The following is a 16,111-nucleotide window of genomic DNA, read 5'->3' on the forward strand; positions in this document are numbered from 1 at the left end:
TTAAAATCGAGTCCAGAAAGTGAAAATGCTAAACCAAATACTAGACTAAACAAATATCTAAACACAGTTAAATTAAATTAAATGCAAAACTAAATTAAAGAAATTAAAAACAACTAATCCTACAATACAAACTAATTTAAAGCTAAGAGAAATAAGCAACATATTTTTTTTACCAACTCAGTTGACCTCATTTACCTCTACCAAAGAAATTGAAATTGCAAATGGCCCTAAAAGAAAACTTTGTTGCACAGTGAAGCATATCTGCACCGTGTAAGCTTCCATAATATAAAAAAAAAATATTACTGCACCATGAAGACTATCCAAATTGAATTCAACACTTTTTCTCTCAATGAAATCAGCTTAATCCAAAGAAATTAAATGACAGCATGTAACGTCTAGCTCCTTTTTTTTTCTATCAAAATGAATTCAGCTTAAAAGCTTGTGCCACTAGCACCGTTCCAACCTACTCCATCTATCCTAATTCTAATTTCATCAATTAATAAAAGAAAAAAAACTTCAAATGAGACAACTTTCTGCACCACGTCCCATCACACCATTTAATCTCTTTTCATTCAAAAAAAATGGATGCAGCAAAGGAAATATTTGCATTCTTCAAATTAAAGGAAAAGCTTCCAAGCATTCAATCACTTCACGGTACTTACCATTTAATGAAAAACATAAAGGAAAACATCTCTCATCATTACAAAGCTTGCAGCAAAATAAAAAAAAACTTATGGAATAATAAAAAGGAAAATGCAACAGCTGGACATGGCAGCAAGGGTGCAACCCGTGAACAAACTAATTGCAAATGCTGCACCTCCAAGATGAATGGAATTCAACTTCTTCTAAGGAAATCTGCACCGATTGCTTTCTTAACAAAAGAATTGAAATCAAGATAAATGAAAACAGCGTGCTTAATGTGGCAAAATAAAGATGCTCCTTCATTCAACCATAGTCACCTAGTTCATACATGTTTCCCCAAAAACGTTGTAGCTACTTGCAAGGTCTGCTGAGAGGGGATGCAGCCAAAAGTGACGGCTGTAGCTGCCTCCTAGGCCAAGTGTCCCAAAATAAGGGGGTGGGGTTTACCCCAAAATCCTAGGTGTCAAGTGTTCATTTTTTACTATTGGGTTCAACCACAAATACCAAAAATTGGCCCACAATGTCAAAGTTTGTTTAAAAATTCTAAACTACTAAATTAAAATACAACTAATTCTAAAACACTTATGGAAGAGTCTTGATTTATTTTGTCTCCATCCTAATGCTCCAAAATATGTCTCCAATATTTTTCCTGCAATTAATAATGCAAATAATTAGCTCAAAAAATTCAAATTAATTAAAATTAGAATTTCCGGTCAAATTAAGCATATTTAGGAAAAACGGGAAAATACTGGAAAATTAAGCACAATTCCCTGATTAATTCTAGCACAATAAACTAAGTGAAGTCGATAAAATATCGACTCATCAGTCCTAAAAGTCATTTTTTGGATGTCCTTCTCCCTCATCAGTATTTGATGGTATCTAGCTCTCAAATCCACCTTTGAAAAATAGTTTGCCCCTTGCAACTCATCCAACAATTCTTCAATCACAGGGGTAGGAAACTTTTTAGGTATTGTAGTCCTGTTGAGAGCTCTGTAATCAATATAAAATCTTCAATTTCCATCCCTTTTCTTCACCAAAATCATAGAGTTGGAGTAAGGGTTGTTGTTAGGTCTAATAATTCCTAATTCCAACATCTTTGCCACTTGTTTCTATATCTTAGTTTTCAACAAATGCGGGTATTTGTAAGGTCTCACATTGACCAGATCCACCCCCTCCTTGATAGGTACTTTGTGGTCTAGGTGTTTGACATGAGGAAGACCCTAAGGCTCCCTGAAAATCCCATCAAACTCACCCAGGATTTGCTCCAAGTCTACAACCTAGTCGTAAGTTAGTTGTGCCAACCCCCAAACGAGAGTAATTGCCTCTATCTTTGTTTCCTTTAACAACGCCTCTAAAGACACCATATTTCTGGTTAAGGTAGGGTCACCCCTGACAAACACCTCTCATCCTTCTGACCAAATTTCATTGTCATATTCCCCTAGTTTATTTTAACTTCTCTTAATGATGTCAGCCAAGCCACCCCCAATATGAGATCTACCCCTCCTAGCTCAAATAGGTAAAACTTCTCTCAGACTTCCACCCCTTTTCAGATCAACGAGATGTCGTTACAACTTCCTTGGGTAGTTTTCCTTTGCCCATCTCCGAGACAAACCTTATAGGGAGGTGTTTATTCCACTTTCAGCTCAAATTCCTCCACCAAAGTTGTCGAAATGAAGTTGTGGCTAGTCCCACTGTTTATTAAGACCAATATCTTTTTTCCCTGCAGTTTCATCATGTTGGTTTGGGTTAGGCCACCTGCTGAAAAGAAGGACAACTTCATACGTTTCTGCTCCATTTCTTCTTCCTCATCGTCCTTTACTCCTTCATCATCTTTTGCCATTATCATAACCCACATGCTTCTTTCAGAGCACTTATGCCCTAAGTTGTATGGTCCCCCACAATGGAAGCACCTTCCTTCCTCCTTCCTCCTAATATACTCTGGGTAGGGAAGATTCCTCACCCCTCTGTTTTAGTCTCCTTAGCTATATTACTCCTAGGTTTGGAAGTCATCGTATTAATCGTTCCTTCCTTCCTCGTTTTCCTCCCATTATTAGTAGTCCTTTTTCCATTTTGATTCCCCTTGAACGTCTCAGTCTTGGAAATTGCCCCAGAATCCCCCTGATATCTTTCCCAGGACTGATTGTTCTTAATAGTCGTTCCTTAACTCATTCTTGGGATATTACCTGCATCCTCCATGTCTCGAGCTACCTCCATCGCTATCAACAGGTCTTTTGAACTATGGGGCCTCTGATGTCCCCTTGTAACCCAACAAAAAAATATCCTAGTAGTTGCTCCACTATTACTCCTATAACACGAGCCACCAGCATCTCAAACTCTTAGATGTATTCCTCCATCATTCCTTTTTGTCTCATAGCTGTTAGCTTCTCAAAGACAGACCCTCTATTCCTTCCTTCAAATCTCCTTATCAACGCCTCCATCAAATCTTCCCAAGAAGGGTTCTTGGTTTTTTTTTTCCAGAACCTAAACCAGTAACTCACGCCTCCCTCCATGCAGATGCACGCCAACGCGAGCCTCTCCTTTTTCGTGACATTATGAATGTCTAAGAACTTCTTCACCTTAGAGATCCATCCTATCGGGTCCAACCTCTCAAATGTGAGCAATTATACCCACTTCATCCAATTTCATTGCACTTCGCCTCTTTCCTCCTGCAGTTCTTCTTATGAAACCTCTTTCTTTCCTAACTGCTCTTCATTCACTGATCCTTAACTCCCCTCTAAGCTCATGTCCTAGTTCCTCATCCTTCTTCTAAGAATTTGAGTGATTTCTTTAGTTTCTTGCTTTATCTCTCATGTTTCGGCCTTTGATTCCTCTACTATTGTTTCCAATGAATCCAGCCTTCCCTCCACATCATTCATTCTTGCTTCCATCACGCTCCTCTCCCAAGGATCCGACAAGTCAGACCAATTTGATAGGTTTCTTTAGGTAAAAAATCAATCTCTCACGAAAACAACACCTACACACACCCAAGTTACTAGAAAAACGAGACTGAATATTATTCTCGTAATCAAATAATACAAAAGTACAGTTCAAAGCTCTCAAGGGAACACTTTACCTCTATAAGAAACAAGCTCTTGTCTATACAACAAATTTACCAAAAGCTAACTCCTTACAAGAGCCTTTTGCCTTCTTATAAAGACAACCCTTACTAACTAACAACCTAACAACGACTAATAGTTACAAACACCCCCTAATTGCCTAGCCACCTCATTAATTTCTTTTCCTCCTCTCATAAACTCTTAACACCCTATCAAAAATCGAATCAAATGTTTAAATTTCTCGGCATACTCAGATACCGACATACCTCCTTGAACTAATTGTAAGAACTCCACCACTTTAGCAAACTTCACATTATTTGGAAAACATTCTACATAAAACTTTTTCTTGAATATCTCCCAAGTGATAGCCTCTCTGCTTCCTTCCAATAACAACTTAATACTGCTCCACCATTGACTAGCTACTCCAGAAAGCATGTACTCAGAAAAGGCCAATTTATTGTCTGATGAACACCTCTTAGCATAAAAAATTCTCTCCATATCTCTCCTCCACTAATTTGCCTCATCGGGACTCTCCTTGCCATTAAAGTTGGTCGGATGATGCTGTAGAAAATTCTCCAAACTTCACTCAATTGATGCATGATCGCCATATACTGACATTGTAAAATGTGACATCCCAATTTTTATAGTGTTCAACTACTATAGGATATATTACATTTTTAATAAAACACAACAATTGATTCAAGAAAAGATATAACTGCCATTACAATTATTCAAAATAATATATATTAGGAAGATACACACACACACATTATCCTACACTACAAAAAGATATACTACAATGAACCAAAAGAGTAATATAAACTTTTCAAAATAAAAGAAAATGACAAAATGTCTTACTTTAATCTTCAACTCTACTACCAGCTAGCTTCTGCTCACCAAAGACATTCTCTAAGCTCACACCATTAAGGTGGTCATTACAAAAGAGAAAACAAGCATACACACGAGTAGACACAGATAAAAGGGTAAGTTAAAGTACCAAAAGAAAATACATATATTTTAAAACAATGATATCGCATTTATAATATAAATCAAACAATATAAAAATAATCACATTAACCTTAAACTCCAACCATCCAGATATATGTATTGATGTCAGACTCATGGGGGACCTGCCCCGTGTGTGGTGAACCAACTTGCTCAAACCATAATATCATACCATTAAACTTTCACACGCCATAGTTAATCTGTTAAACATCTATAGCCCAAACCAGTGACCATAGACTAGGACCTCCTGCTACTCTCCACTACATAACAATCCATCTCTACTTGAGATTGTGAATTAATGAGTGTCAAAATCATCCCCAAATCCTGGAGCCCCTACTTCAATACATTATACAAAAGAACACCTAAAAAGATTTCCCCATGGAATCCTTTTCACTTCATACTTGAATTAATATAAAACGCTTGAATCATGTTTAATATTCATCAAATAAAACAATCCTCTAATTCAATATACATTAAATTCATTTAAATAACTTAAAATAAGCCCAAATCAAGTAATAAAAAAAATCCTAGTTTCATCATTACACAATCATAATCATTGAACACATCATAAAAGATATAGAAAAACTTAGTTAAAATTATAGCATGCTCCCTTAACCACCAGATTCTACTCGTTGAGCTAAAGCTCTCTTGCTCAACTACCAAATTTATTCACTCAGCTAGAGGTGCCTAACCGCACTCTTGCCTAGTGACCAAATCTACTCGCCCAGCGCAAGCAAAAACAGTGAACTCCACAAGTCCAGCTATGGAGCTCACCCAACTCCTGAAACTCACTGTCAAAACACTCAAATACTCGTCCAGCGAGCTAATTGCTCGCCCAGCCACTTTGCATAATTACGCATAACACCAATTATGCAAAGTTTGCACCCTCTCAACCTCACACATCTTATCTTATGCATCTCTACCAACTTCTACCACTTCCATTTGGTATTTTAAACTTCCTTTGACCTGTCCAAGTGTATATGATCAAACTTAGACCAAGTTTAAACTCATTTTACCATGAAAATTCAACTAAAACAATTCTTTATAGACCATAAATCAATACAAATTTTAACACATAACTTAGCAACTTAGGGGTCTGAACAAGTCCAAAATGACCCAACAATAGACCTCTCAAACCCTCCACTTTGTCTTAGACCTTCTGCTTTAAAATCCCATTGTGTTTTTGTTCACTTTGATGTATAATTGAGTTATAAAAGGAAGAGTCGTCATGTGTTAATGAGTTGGGAGAGAACGATATTTATCACTTGTTACGTTACGATCGATGCATTTGTCGTTAGTTTTACAGTCCAACAAATGATGTGAATTGAAATAAACTTTGAACTTTTAATATTAAAATATTTGAGTCTCATTATTTAAGCCACACTATCAATTCTAAAAGACGATTTTATAGGTTCTTACAAAGTTTAAAATAACCTTCAAAAGTTATAAAATAAAAATAAAAAAATACTGTTCAATTAAACCATCAACTATTTTATTTGTAGTATAGTGATTGGAACAAAGTTTCATATAATTTTTTGTTCTATTCCAAATTGCTTTTGACTTACTTAGAATTTTATTCATTTAAAATATTTTATTTTAAGAATAAAAAGTGTGTTTTTAAAATGCTTGTTTACTTTGCAAAAATCCGAAGTCGTTAATTACTGGTACAATTCATAATACTAGGCGACACTTTTTGCTATAATTATAATAAATAAATACATATAATTAAGAAATTCTTTATCATTGTATGTTAACTTAGATGGCAACTAATTGTAACTAATAACAGACACCTTTGAAAGTTACACAGATGAATTTTACGTTTTAACCGTGCAGGTGAGTGATTCTTGTCCTTCATTTGTTCTTGTTCCTTCAAAACTCTTCATCATCCACGTGGCTTTGTAATCTTTAGTCAAATGCTACAAAGTGATAATGTGCATTTTACAGAGTTAACTGAAGTTCAACAAAGCCAACATCACTTGGTTGATGGTGACAACTGGCAACACATGGACTTCTAATTGGAACGTGCTTAAAATTTCATTATCACATAAAAATGAGAGACTCTAGTTTTGAATGTCCATCGTGTAGTACTTTGCTACTTTCATCTCTTCTTGTACTCTTGTTCCTTGTTTGCAGGAAGGAACATGGAAGTTGTGTGTGCTTTTTCTGTTGGCACACTTCACATCCCAACAGCACCAAAAAGACCAACCTCGTTTAGGAAATCCATATTCTTCAGCAACCATGTGAATTCACATATTTCTTTGGTTTCTGGGGAAATTTCAAAATCCAAGCTTTTCACTGCCTTTTCGCCCCCTCCATTGACAGAATCCAGCAACCAACCTGAGGCTGAGCCAGAATTTGAAGGACAGGCAGAAAAGTTTGATTGGTACTCTCAGTGGTACCCTTTGATGCCAATTTGTGACTTGGACAAGAGGAAACCTCATGGGAAGAGGGTGTTGGGCATTGATGTGGTTGTGTGGTGGGATAGGAATGAGGGTGCTTGGCAGGTTCAAGATGATGCTTGTCCTCACAGATTAGCACCCTTGTCTGAGGGAAGGATTGATCAATGGGGCAGACTGCAGTGTGTGTACCATGGCTGGTGTTTCAATGGCAAAGGAGAATGCAAGTTCATTCCTCAGGCACCACCTGATGGCCCTCCGGTAATTGCTCTTCATCATAAATTGTAGTTGATGAATGTTGTTGTACTATCACTTCTAAATTCAGCGCATTTTTATGTTTCCTTTCCTACGTATCCAGAACATACTGGAAAATGCTTACTCTTCAGCCCCTTTTGCAATCAAAAGATTCTGATTTGCATGCACCATTTACTCTTTTCCTGGTGGCTAATTTTAGCTTGTCACAGTTTCATGTTTTGGAACGCAAAACATTGAAGGTGTAACCATATTATGTTGATTCGTGGAACATGAGTAGTGTCTAGTGAGTTTATGTTGATCTGCTGTTATGTTTCAGTAGACTTGTACTTTGCTTTTCATGACCCTATAAATTAAAAGTGCGTAACATTTACACCCCATGTTTAGAAGTTTTGTTTATTCTTTGCTCTCTATATGCTAGCTAAATATAGATGCAGATGGGACAATTTGATAGCCACTAAATTTTGCTGAGAAATTGTGCAGATTCATACGTCCAAAAAAGCATGTGTAGCTTCTTACCCAAGTTCGGTGCAGAATGATATATTGTGGTTCTGGCCCAATACTGATCCTCAATATAAAGATATTCTTACAAGAGAAAAGCCCCCATACATACCAGAAATAGATGATCCATCTTTTACTAAATTTATGGGAAACAGAGACATTCCTTACGGGTATGATATGTGCCTCACTTTCTTTACATGAACCACTTCTATTTTTATTTTTTTCCTTCTTATTGCGAATTGACAAAGACATGTGTCGTTTCGATATACATATCGTATCCTAACATCATAAATAACAGCCATATTCCCTTCTCTGTGTATCTTAATTACAAAATGATTATGCAATTCAAGGTATGAAGTACTGACAGAAAATCTTATGGACCCTGCACATGTTCCATATGCACACTATGGACTAATGCGTACTGCAGAACCAAAAGGTAGGCATGTAAGATATATCTTTCTTCACTTGAGTAACTTTCAATTTACTATATATAGGACAATTACATATGTAGAGCTTATTGACAGTGAAAGCTGATAGAGAAGGGGGCAGGCCACTTGAATTGCTTGTTGAAAAGTTAGATATCAATGGTTTTATAGCAGATCAGGGTTGGAGCAAAAGCAAATTTATTCCACCATGCATTTTTTATGCATATACTCCAGATAAACCTTCCGAATCTGGTGAAACTCAGGTAACATGTTGAGTAGATCTATCGTTTGGTAAGAAACAGTAAGTATGCAGTTTCTTCAAGTGTTGCATGATGTGTGTTCAACTTTATGCAGAAACCATCAGCTCAGAAGAAGATGGCTTTAATCTTTATCTGTGTTCCGGTTAGTCCTGGTAAAAGTAGATTAATATGGTGCTTCCCAAGAAACTTTGGAAAGTGGATGGACAAAATTGTACCACGATGGATATTTCATATGGGACAAAACCTGATTCTAGATTCAGATTTATATCTCCTCCATGTTGAGGTAATTCCTATCATAATTTATAAACTATTTATCCTGTTCACTAATCAGTTCCATTAGTCTCTGCTTTTTCCTCTTCAAATTATTATAAGTTATATTATACTAAACAAAGTAATCACATAGAGCTGCAACAACTTATTCCACTAGGTAGTATTCGTTACATGAACTAAACAATGTTATAATGTTTTGTTGGAAATATTATTTATACACATAAAGTTCCTTGAAGTTTGAGTAGTGCTTTTTTTTTATCATTGGTAACACTCGAGGTACTCTTCCATTTTATTCATCCTACTCGAATCCTATGGTTTACATCTCTTTTGCCCATAAAAACAATAAAAGAAACATATTAGTAGTTACTATTACATATTAGCAATCTAAAATTTAGTAACTATAACTTTTTCAATGGATTAGTTTATTTAGCTTGCGTCTGTGTTTATTAACTTTCATGGACATTTGCAACAAAAGATTTGATCAAAATATTAGTAGATGATGTTTTCAACACAAATGCTTGTTATACATAGTAGCTGACAGCTTGACTTTATCATTGAATTTGTGGTCGGTTATTAATGTATGAAATCTCTTTTCTTAATATCTGTAATTGATTCTTTATATTAGTTTCTTTAACTGTGACAGATTGATCACCCAAGTTTCAGTCAGTATCAGAAATTTTAGTTTTTGATGAAATTTATGTTCTTCTAACTTGAATAGTCTCAAACTAATTTTTCTAAGCCTTGGTGAACATATGGACTTTTCGGCACTGAATTAATTTTCTGTTGGTCGAACTGATGGAGGATTTTGTCTAGTGCGAAATAACTCTTTAATGCAATCTGCAGATTTATAATTTTACATTTGCTTCAGCTGCTATGATTGAATATCTCTTAAAAGGGTTAATAATTTTACTTAACAATGTTGAGAAAGCTAATATGAACAGCCAGTTGCTACCTCATGTAACCAAAATGGGGTACCTGTCTTTATTCTTTTCTTGGCTGTTTTATTTTCTTAGTTTTGGTGCTACATAGCTAAGAAATGTCTAGTTTAGTTTGACTCCTCATATTTGGTTCTTGAATTCTTTTGATAGGAACATAAAATAATGGATATTGGTCCAAACAATTGGCAAGAGGCCTGTTTTGTTCCAACAAAGTCAGATGCCCTTGTTATTGGTTACAGAAAGTGGTTAAAGAAGTATGCAGGTGGTCAGGTTGAATGGAGAGGAAAATATATTGGAGCTCTTCCTTCAACACCTCCTAGAGAACAGCTTTTGGACAGGTACTCATAAGATTGCATTTGAACATGGAAGTTTCCATTTAGTATATTTCAAATAGATTTGCTTCTTCCTTCAATATGTTTTAAGGGAAGAATTATAACGAGTTGGTATACCATTTGGTCACTGGATGTGGCAACTTCAGTTGCTTTGTCCATGAAAAAGTCTATACAGATTAGTCCTTCGATGTGTGGAATTATTTACAAGTTGACACCTTTAAAAGGGTAAATTTGTTATGGATCTATAAGTTTTTTAGTTAGAGATAAAGAAATGTAACAAAGTAGCAAAAAAGAAACGTAATATAAAAGTGTGCTCTGACATAAATGTAGCTTTAGATAGGCTTGTTTGAAAACCCAATTGCAACAGATGATCAATAATTATGTTGTACCACACCCTTGGGGCTTGATATAAGGCTTTTTCTTAGCAAGTAGAACTTGTCTTTTTGGCCTTTGATCACGGAACTTTCTTGTTGCTCAACATAGATCTCTTCTTGCAAAAAGCCTTTAAGGCAGATTAGACGTGCATATTGTCACCCGTTTTGCCTTTTAGTGTCATGTCTTGCCACTAGAGAGCAAAGGTGTTAGAGTAGTCAGTTCCAAATGTTTAAGAATTGCCTGTAACCACCAATCTTGCTTTGTGCCTGTTTATAAAGCCACCAGGGTTGAAATGTTTTTTCTAAACACCCATTTCAACCCAATGACATCTCTTGAAACCAGCTCTCATGTCTGATTTCTCTAAATCATGGACAGCTCCTCCTGCATTTCAGCTATTTCTCCTTCATAACAACTTATTCAAAACTGGCAGGTTCACCCACTGCTATGTTACACGTTGTTTTATTTCTTCTTTGGTAGATATAAAAAAGTAACCTTGTGCCACAAACATGCGAATCATCTATTGTTTCTTCAAACTCAAATGCAATACTTTGACTATTCTTTGAGTCACCCCAGCATCAGCTTTCATCTTCCATGAAATGCACATCACTAATTATAAGCACTTTTTCCGGTTTGAGGCTTATAATATCCAATCTGCAGGTTCAGCCCTTTATGCATATGTTATTTTCAAAAATAACCTTGAACCCTTTCTCAAGTTGCTGACAACACAGCAAATTCTGATTAATTTCAGTTACATATAAGCCATCGGTAAGGATTTTAGTACCTGATCACCGTTTTGAGTTGGTACCCATTTGACTTTGGTGCTCTCCAATTGCTTGAACAGTTCTTTGTCATAGGTCATGTGGACAGTGAATTCCCATCAATTAGCCAAGATTCACATGAACAATTGATGGAAAAATAGATTGCAACAAATAGTTGATTCCCTTCTTTCTCTTGTTTGGAATGCTTGTTTTTGGGTGGGGCAGGTGCTTCCTTTACCCCTCTTACCCTGCTGCTTCCTGACATTGTTGGTTACAATTTAATTTGAACAGGTACTGGTCCCATGTTGTGAACTGCAAGAGCTGCAATTCTGCATACAAAAGCCTGAATGTGATTGAAGTAATGCTGCAGATCATATCTGTTGCTTCAATTGGGATTGTGGCAACCATGAAGCAAGGTACAATGTCAGTGGCAACAAGANACTCATTGGTTGTGTTAGCAGTACTATCATTTGCATTCTCTCGGTGGTTGGCTCATTTCATATACAAAAACTTCCGCTATCATGATTACGACCACGCATTCCGCTGAGATATGTTTTCCATAGTTCTTCAAGCATATATATATATATATATATATATATATACCATAGGAAAGCTCCACAAGAATGAAGCCAAATATTCCCAAGTACCGAAAAAGGAACAGATCTGTGTTAAAAGTGTAATGTTGTGTTGGGTTGCTTCCAAATAGAAAGAAGATGAAGTGAAACTAAGAATGTAATGAAGAGATGTCCAAGTTTCAAACTTAAGCAGATATTCCTTTGTATATCCTTTATTGTCTCCTCATCACTGTGTTTCTTCAGAATATCTTGTTTTTCAGCTATAATGTTCTCCCCTTTGACTGTCAATTAGTACAATATTAGTGTATTTGACAAGAGATTGCAAGATTATTTCATTTTAACTAAAATTTTTAAATTTGAATTTTGAACATATGACTACATTAAATATTTAGAACAATATAGAATGAATTCACCTATATATAACTGTTTCCTTAAATAAATTAGCTGACTTGCAGTTAAATTAGTCAAAATCTAAAATAACTTTCAGAATTTTCAAATATATAAAAAAAAATACTATTTAATCAAATCATGCCAATTTTACTTAAAATGTGCTGGTTGTTTTAAAGTATATTTATATTTTAAACCATTTGTCACTTGTAATTTTATGTATTTAGATTTTTTATTGTAAAAGTAAAAATAAAAGGTGTTTTTTAAATATACTTATTTACTTTGCAAAATCAGAAATAATTAACTCCTGATACAATTCGTATTACTCGGTGACAATTCATGTAGGAAAATTTTAGTAAAAATGGGGATTTTTTTTATAGTTATCTATGTATGTTAACTTGAGTATAAAGTATTTTAAATCTGGGAGACTAGTAATAATGAATATTAACTAATAATAACTGACACTCATAAGTAACCGTGTTTCTTCTTGGAATAAAGTAGGGCGATGAAATAATTATATATTTAACTGGATAAAAAATATTTAATCCATTTTGATTCACTAAAAAAATTATTTAAAAACATGATACATCCGTTTTTTATAAATTAGAATACAAATATATACGTTTTAAAAACAAATTGCGAAGGAAATTTTAAAATGTATTTTCAAAAACTTTTAAAAACAAATGTAAGAAAGATTTAATAATTGTGAACAAATTAATTGAATTAATTTTATAGATAATAAAATCTTTCAACAATATAATTTAATAAACAACTGTTAGTTATTTAGAACCGAATAGTAAAAAAATGTTTAATTACTCTAGTAGTCTCATAGAGTGTTTATTTGATTTTTGTTTTTAAAAAAATATCAATTTCATCCATAATTGATTTAATGTGTATCAATAAAGTCTATTTCGTTAATTTTAAGTAATGACATTAACCGTGTTATGAGGTGGAAAAAAAAAAAGGCTTAATACCCCTGATGGTCCATATTTTTGTCAAGTGCGTTCACTTTGGTCTCCATGTTTTTTTTCTGTTCAATGTTATCCTAAAGAATGTAAATTTTGTTCAATTTGATCTTTTTTGCTAACGTCGTTTAAATCGTTAACGGCCAGATCTTCACATGTGCAATTAGAGAGTGAACTGTCATTTATGTTTTGACGTGGACTAGATCAGTCATCATCATCGGGACCACATTCGAAAATAATTAACAGAAACGAGGACTAGATTGAACAACCTTCATTCATTACAAAACATAGAGTCACATCACCATCTTCTTCAACCTTCAGCCCAACCAAAAATAGAAACCCTACTTTCTTTCTAAAAATCTAACCCTAGCGCCGCCACACCTAAACCCTCTGGCCACCACCACAATCACCACATACCTGCAAACGAAACCCAGAAGACCATTACCATGACGCTGCTATGACCACCTCCACGCGCAACCATCTTCATCGCGCGCCTTCACCATCATCTTCTTCCCAGTTTGCGTTGCCACCATAGCGATTGAGGGTTTCGATTTGGGGGTTTTTGTTGTGTTATCTAGTTTTTGTAAATTGGAATGTATGATTTTTGTTTAAAAATGATTTGGGGAATTCTTGGTTCTTCTCTGTTTTGCGAGTGGTTAGGGATTTTGTTCTTCCCTGTAGGTATGGGTTTTGCGAAGTGGGGGATGAGGGTTCAAATTGGGAATGTTAGGGTTTCTGAACTTGGGGTTTTTTGTTTTAGGTTCATTTGATTTGCGATAATGAATTTTGTGGTGGTTGTTGTTGGATGCACTAGTAGCGCCAATGAAGGTGCTGGTAGGTGGCCATGGGTGGTGTTTTTGGGTAGTTGTTGGACAGAGAAAATGATGGAGGTGAGAAGATGGTGGCTGGTCGTGACCGTGGCGACGGCGGTTAGGGTTAGGTGGTGAGTAGGGTTTTTGTGTAAGGGGAAATTAGGGTTTCTGGAGGTAGGAGATGATGATGACGTGTCATGGGTGATGTGTCATTGATTGTACAACTGGACAGTTGGTCGTTAACGATTTAAACGGCGTTAGTAAAAAGGACCAAATTGAACAAAATTAACACTCTTTAGGACAACATTGAATAGAAAAAAAACATGGGGACCAAAGTAAACGCACTTGACAAAAATAGAGACCATAAGAGGTATTAAGCCAAAAAAAAGTAGAGATATGGCATAACACATTTCCAACATGTAACCCACTACACCTTTCTAATGTAGAAATTTGGGATTAGGGTTTTAATCAATCCCAAATTAATGGTCTTTTGAGTTCTTAGGTCTTCTGGTTTTGCAAGTTGGTGATAGAGATGACTTATTGAAGGTTCGAACTGTGCAAAGAAGAAAATGATTCGTAATTAGGATTCCATGGCGATTTGGGGATTTAGGTTTTTGGTTTTCTAATTTGGGATTTTGAGGTTTTGATTGGTGGTTCGAATATATTTTGTTGTGTTATTTGGGTGTGTAGGTGTGAATAGAAGGAAGAGGAAGGCACGATGGCTAGCGAGGGTGATGTCGTGATCTGGTGGAGAAGACGAACATGGTTGATGTGTAAGGAAGCACAAAGGATTGCAATTTAGGGTTTCTTCGTGGCAGTATGATTTGGTGGTTCACGGTGGGTTTGGGTTCAAATTAGGGCTTTGTGGTGGTGGCATGGAGGTTTCACGATAGCCGGCGTCACAATGATGGTGAAAGGATTCTCGGTTTAGGTTTTCTAGTGAAGTGATTTGGTAATTTTTTGGTTCTTTGATTCGCGATGAAGGTAATTGGAATTTCTGGATTTTTGCAGATATTGGGTGGTTGAAGGAAAAAGATAATGGTGGCGCATGAAGGAGATACTCTCGGTGGTCTCACGATTGGGTTTGCGTTCTCTCTAGTTCTGTTTTTGGGTTTCTACTGGTTTATATGGTTACTTGCACGTTAGAGGTTGTTGGTGGTTCAACACCCGGTGGCATGATGGTTGTTTCTGGGTTTTCAAGTTTGTGGTGATTAGTCTGAATTTTGAGTAGCGTGATTTAGGATTGCGATGATAAAGGTTGGTGACTTTGCGATTTTCGGCACGGTGGATGTCGATGGTGCATGGTTGCAGGCAGCGTGGAATATAGGAGAATTAGGGTTTCTAATTTTTTATGATGAAGGTGGAGATGACGTGGCACAAATCATGATATGGCACGTTCTGGTTGGGGATAAAGAAAATATTATTTGGATTTGATGTTACTATATTTCCCTTTTCTTTTTTTATTTAATATATTGTTAAGCGTGCTTTGCCACATCATCACAATGTTTTACCACATCACCACATTGTTAACACCGTTACTTCAAAATTAACGGAATGGACTTAATTGATGCACATTAAACCAATTGTGAACGAAGTTGATACTCTTTTAAAACCAAGGACCAAGTAGACACTCTACACTAAAATTGAGGACTATTTGAGTAATTAAACCTTCCTTTTACTAACCGGTTCTAAATAACTAACTATTGTTTATTAAATCATATTGTTCAAAGATTTTATCAATCTCTACCCCCACTTTTGAAATCATGTGACCCAGATATTTGATGTGCCTCCTCCCAAATTCAGACTTCTTCTTATTTACAAAGAATTATTCTTAGGCCAGGGTTCCTAGCACTTGCCTGAGGTGTCTCCTATGCTCCTCCTATGTCCTACTATAAATTAGTATGTTGTCAAAGAAAACTAAGACACACTGTCACATTAATGGCCTCAAAATGGTGTTCATCATGCATTGGAAGGTGGCTAGAGCATTTGAGAGTTTGATTGGCATAACCAAGAACTTGTAGTGACCCTAGTGAGTCCTTGATGGGTGTCGCGGCCCATACAAATTTGATTGCATATGAGAAATGCAGTATAGCTAGGGAATGACCCCTAGGTCGTCTCTCAAGGACCAAAAGTGGTTCGAGTCTTAGGTCTAACACGAAGTG

The 16,111-nt window shown here is 35.8% G+C and overlaps 1 protein-coding gene across 1 annotated transcript; it reads left to right on the forward strand.

The window, feature by feature from the left end:
* The first annotated feature begins 6,789 nt into the window (after positions 1-6,789).
* LOC106754279 (protochlorophyllide-dependent translocon component 52, chloroplastic) lies at positions 6,790-12,102 on the forward strand. Its single transcript, XM_014636297.2, has 7 exons — positions 6,790-7,360; positions 7,835-8,022; positions 8,203-8,288; positions 8,377-8,540; positions 8,632-8,820; positions 9,896-10,083; positions 11,502-12,102. The coding sequence occupies exons 1-7, from the start codon at positions 6,845-6,847 to the stop codon at positions 11,755-11,757; spliced, it is 1,587 nt and encodes a 528-aa protein (XP_014491783.1). The 5' UTR covers positions 6,790-6,844; the 3' UTR covers positions 11,758-12,102.
* Positions 12,103-16,111: the final 4,009 nt, after the last annotated feature.

The sequence above is a fragment of the Vigna radiata genome, unplaced genomic scaffold, assembly GCF_000741045.1.
Source record: "Vigna radiata var. radiata cultivar VC1973A unplaced genomic scaffold, Vradiata_ver6 scaffold_590, whole genome shotgun sequence".
Taxonomy (NCBI): Eukaryota; Viridiplantae; Streptophyta; class Magnoliopsida; order Fabales; family Fabaceae; genus Vigna; species Vigna radiata.